The following is a 4,627-nucleotide window of genomic DNA, read 5'->3' on the forward strand; positions in this document are numbered from 1 at the left end:
AATAATTTCATTTGATCAAACGATTTTTTCACCTCTGTATTACCACTACGGCAATATCCTTTCGGATTTTGTACAACGACCAGCGCAACCACTACCGCAAACACCACCATTGCCATAAACACTACCACAACCCGACATAGATTTTAATCCATTTGATTTTTTTTTTCTCAATCCGAGTTTGTTCAACAAACACAAACACAACCAGAAACGGTCGTTTCTGATTCGGAACCGGAATTCGTTACAGAAACTTGGCCTACTTGAGCAGCAACTTAAGAAAAGAGAAGGCGGAGGCTAAATGTTAGGAACCCCTATAAGTGTTAGTGTTGGCATAATCTTTGATGAATATTTCACAAGATGCGACGTTTGGAAAAAATACCAAAAGCATGACCGCTTTTGGATTCGCGTTTTACATAGGTTCCATAAAGAAATAAACCGTGGAGAATATCGTTAAAAACATCAATTGTACTCCAAATAGGGGAAGATGAACAAGGAAATCATATTGTTTAATGATTTGTATATAACAACATGAAACGTCAATGTAAAGTAGAGAAAGCGATGAAATGATTTTGAAGAAAGTGTTGAAAGTGTATCAAAAAGAAAATTTGAAGGCTTTAAAGTTTCTTGATGTTTGGAATTTTGTGAAAGGTAACAAGAAACGACAAAGTAGAAAAACATCAGATGAGCATATCGACAGTGATTCAAAACGCAGCAGAACATCTGAGTCCAACCACATTATATCAGATGCTCGTGTTCAATTTGATCTGAACGAAGATGAACCTGTTCCAGTTTCACCACCTTCCCGATCAATGGGAAGAGACAAAACAAAAAAGCAAAGGAAAAGGGAAAGCGTCGGATTCAAAAGAGTTGAAAAAAATAGGGGTCGACATGAAGGGTATAAAAGATAGAATGAACAAAATTTTGCAAATTGCTTCTAAATGAGAGCTTCAGAAACAAAGGGATAGCGACATGCGAATATTAGCAATGGACACGTCGAATATGACCAAGTACGAGCTTCAAGTTATTTTGACGATGAAGGAGGAAGTGAAAAAACATTATGTAAATCGTCTCTAATTTCTAGTTTTTTAAGTGTTTAATCGTTTGGTGTTTTTTTTTATATATATATAAATTAAGTTGTAGGTTTTATGTTTTTAATATGCTTTTCTAAATTTTTAGGTTTTTTTTTTTAAGTTAAGCAATGTATGGTATTTGTACTTTTAATTAATGAAATATTATCTTTTTAAAATTATGTTTTTTTTTGTTAAAAAACAAGTTTTTATTAAATTAAAAAAGCTAAAAAAAAAAAAACAAAGAAGATAAAAGTATGGTACCACTTTCTTGGTGTGACAAGAAACCACAATGACGTGATGCTTATGGGCGGTGAAAAGAGTAATTAGATAATCAAATTTCAAAGTACATTCCAAACACCATTTAACCACAATCACATAATATTAGGGAAAAAGAAAAAACCATCGATCCACGAACCGTTTGAATCATCAGATACATTTGGAACAATTTTTTGTGTAATTGAAATAGATCTAGCTTAAAACCTTAAATAGTTATTATTAGGAGATATTTATTAAAAACCATGAAAAGTACATGCAATTGGCATTATTAATTAGACATTCATCAAGAGCATACATAATCATTATGGAAAGGCCTCAATAATCGACAGAAGCGAAGGCATCTTAGTTATATTGTAACGGAAAAAGCCACAATCACCAAGAAGTTTCTTCCATTCCTTTTCAGATCTTTCCTTTCCACTAGAAAAATATGCAAGCATCGATAGATCAAGTATGAAGCGCGTGTCACTAAAAGCATCATCTTCTTTAGGCTGTTGAACGATCTCCACAATAATGACTCTTCCAGTTTCCTTAGGTATGGCTTTTCGACAATTCGTAAGTATTTTAGCGCAATCATCATCACTCCAATTGTGCAAGATCCACTGAAATGCAAATAAGAATATTGTCATTAATCTTTGTGGGATTGTTTTCCCTATAGATCGATAATCATAACTTGAGCGAGTATATCAACAACCGAATAAAACCCAAAGCATGCAGATTACCTTCATAAAGATCGTATCTACAGGAGGAATGGCCTCAAACATGTCACCAGCAACATGCGTAACCCCATCATATGTTGGCGCAGTTGAAATAACATGTTGCAAATCAAAGTTAATCCCCTTAAGATGTGGATATGCCTTCACAATCTCAGATATTGCAACACCAGTACCACCTCCAACATCCACCACACTTCCTTTCATCCCAAGAAATCCATTCCTGTAACTTGAGATAATGGCATCCAAATTGATCTTAGCAGCGCATGCCATGTCCTCGTTGAAAATTCTGTTGAACTTTGGATTACGCAAAGAAAAACTATACAACTCTTCTCCATGCGTCATTTTAAATGCTGTACCACCTTCTTTAATCGCTCGACTTAGCACATGCAGAGGCGAAACCATGACTGGATCCGTACAACTCATAACAATCGGTGCCAATGTGAGGTGTGCATCGCTTAACAACCATTTAGAACAGTTGTTCATGGCGTAAAGTGTTTCGCGTTCTCCTTCTAATTCTTCTGCTTGAGGAATTTCGTTGAACACCTTTTTGTGGACTAAGAACTTCATGAGTCGTTCAAGCCCATCAATATTTATTGATGGAGAATCAATACCAGTGGCAATTTCTGATAACGTCGTGGGTCGGTTGTGGTTGCTTATTATGTCGGCGATACGGAGCTCAACACAACAGCGTAAGGCCATGGCGTCAAAAACTCCGTTTAGGCACTGGCTTATTTGTGTCTGACCTGTGAGCACTACATCTTCCTCTATTCCACTTTGTGTGTTCATCATTGCTGAAATTATTGCACTCTTGAATGAATTGGTTGAATTAAAACTTAAATAGAGGCATACACTTTTAACCAAAAAGACATAAGTTCTATCTAGAAGGTAATCAATGAGACCAGCTATTGTCGGAAACAATATTGGGCATCAGGGCATCGTCGACTTAAAGTTAATTTTACCCACCCAAAATTGCAATCCTTTATTTCTTCCAAATACGGTTTGACTATATGCTCTTGAATGCCAATAGTAGTTGCTTGTATGTTGGTCCAAATATAGCTGGTGTCTCTAATCCAATTATTGATATATAGGAGGTCCACATATATCACATGTCTGGTAGACTCTTGATCCCACTAGATTATTAAAATATTAGTTTATAATATGAGAAACACGTTTATAAAACTAATTAAACTTTTATAATAAAAATTTATAGTTATCAATCAACTATTTTAAATAAATCATTTTAAATAAATTATTAATTAAGAGATATATATCAAAATTTTAAAGTTATTATAACTTCAAATTTAACATATAATTAGAAAAAAATATAAATTTGAATTTTAAAATAAGATGTCTAATATATCTACATAACACATGTCATAATATTAATGAAAAATTGTATCAGAGTGACATTTGACAAAAATAGATTAAAACTATTCATTTATTATAATAAGGATACTATTTACCCACAAAATCCTGAAACAAAAAGGACCTACTCTCAACCACCCAAAATTTCTAATGGTTTGCTGTTATGCAACAATTGCAAACATGTACATTAATATTTAATACTACATATTAGAGACTTTCCTCCGTTTCAAAAAAAGATGAAAGAGAAAACGACCAACAACATACATTGCTAAGCTATTAGCATACACATTTATATGTAAATACAAATAAATCATAACTCTTTTTTTAGGAACCGCTAACGCACATCCTCTAAATACTATTCCAAACCTATTTTTTTTTTCCATAACCGTATTTGAACCCTCGTTCCCTTGAAAAGAACATATCTTCACCACCTTGATCACTATAAGAATATCGAGCTTTAGTGGCTCCACCATTACCAGTGACACCCCACATTCGTGTTTGATGTTGCTGCTAATAGTGGTTATGACGCTAATAGCGTTGACACTAAAGCGTATCGACCCAATCCGCGTGAAAATATGATATTAAAACCTATCCATCGATTTTGTGCCTAATCCAATAGTCGGAACCACGATACGTACAGACCTGTAGTGGCGACACTAATAAAGACGACACAATAGGTGTCGCCGCTAATACTCGGAAAAAAAAGCCGCAAATAATTCCCTCCAGGGGCGTCACCACTATTGATACGACGACATCGTTATTGATATACCATCACCGCTAAAAATGTCGCAGCTAACACTCTTCCTAGCTAATTCTTTCCCTCTTTTATGTTCCCTTTTCTATTGAACATTAATACTTCATCGACATTTACTCTCTACTGTTGATTTTCTGGGATATTCACCGACAAATGCCCCTACCGACCACCTGCACTACCGGTGACGAGGTAGCTAATCACCAACGACCACCAAATTATCGTTGATAGGTGATCAAACTCTTTTTCACCTCCTTTATTTCTTTTTTTTTTTCTTTTTCTTTCTCTTCAACCCGTTTCTCTTCCTAGTGACCAAACTCGTCGATTTTGTAGAGTTTTATAACTTCTTTGCGGAATTTTTGCTCTATGTCGCAATTTCCAGCTCTGCCGGAATATTGTTGTTGTTGTCGGCCACCACCACCTTTTTCCACCAGTGTAACACCACCACAGGTTTC

At 35.1% G+C, this 4,627-nt stretch overlaps 1 protein-coding gene across 1 annotated transcript; it reads right to left on the reverse strand.

The window, feature by feature from the left end:
* Window positions 1-1,553: 1,553 nt before the first annotated feature.
* LOC111890014 (desmethylxanthohumol 6'-O-methyltransferase) lies at window positions 1,554-3,084 on the reverse strand. Its single transcript, XM_023886177.2, has 2 exons — window positions 2,063-3,084; window positions 1,554-1,942 (listed from the first exon to the last, which is right to left on the reverse strand). Exons 1-2 carry the CDS (start codon window positions 2,843-2,845, stop codon window positions 1,646-1,648), a joined length of 1,080 nt encoding a protein of 359 aa, XP_023741945.1. The 5' UTR covers window positions 2,846-3,084; the 3' UTR covers window positions 1,554-1,645.
* Window positions 3,085-4,627: the final 1,543 nt, after the last annotated feature.

This window comes from Lactuca sativa, chromosome 6 (assembly GCF_002870075.4).
Source record: "Lactuca sativa cultivar Salinas chromosome 6, Lsat_Salinas_v11, whole genome shotgun sequence".
NCBI lineage: Eukaryota > Viridiplantae > Streptophyta > Magnoliopsida > Asterales > Asteraceae > Lactuca > Lactuca sativa.

What these genes read in the sequence shown, in the direction of transcription:
- LOC111890014 (XM_023886177.2), bottom strand. Translation starts at nt 2,845, where the DNA reads ATGATGAACACACAAAGTGGAATAGAGGAAGATGTAGTGCTCACAGGT. An exon ending in TAGATACGATCTTTATGAAG is followed by an intron (nt 1,943 to 2,062) that starts GTAATCTGCATG and finishes TTTGCATTTCAG; the next exon opens with TGGATCTTGCACAATTGGAG.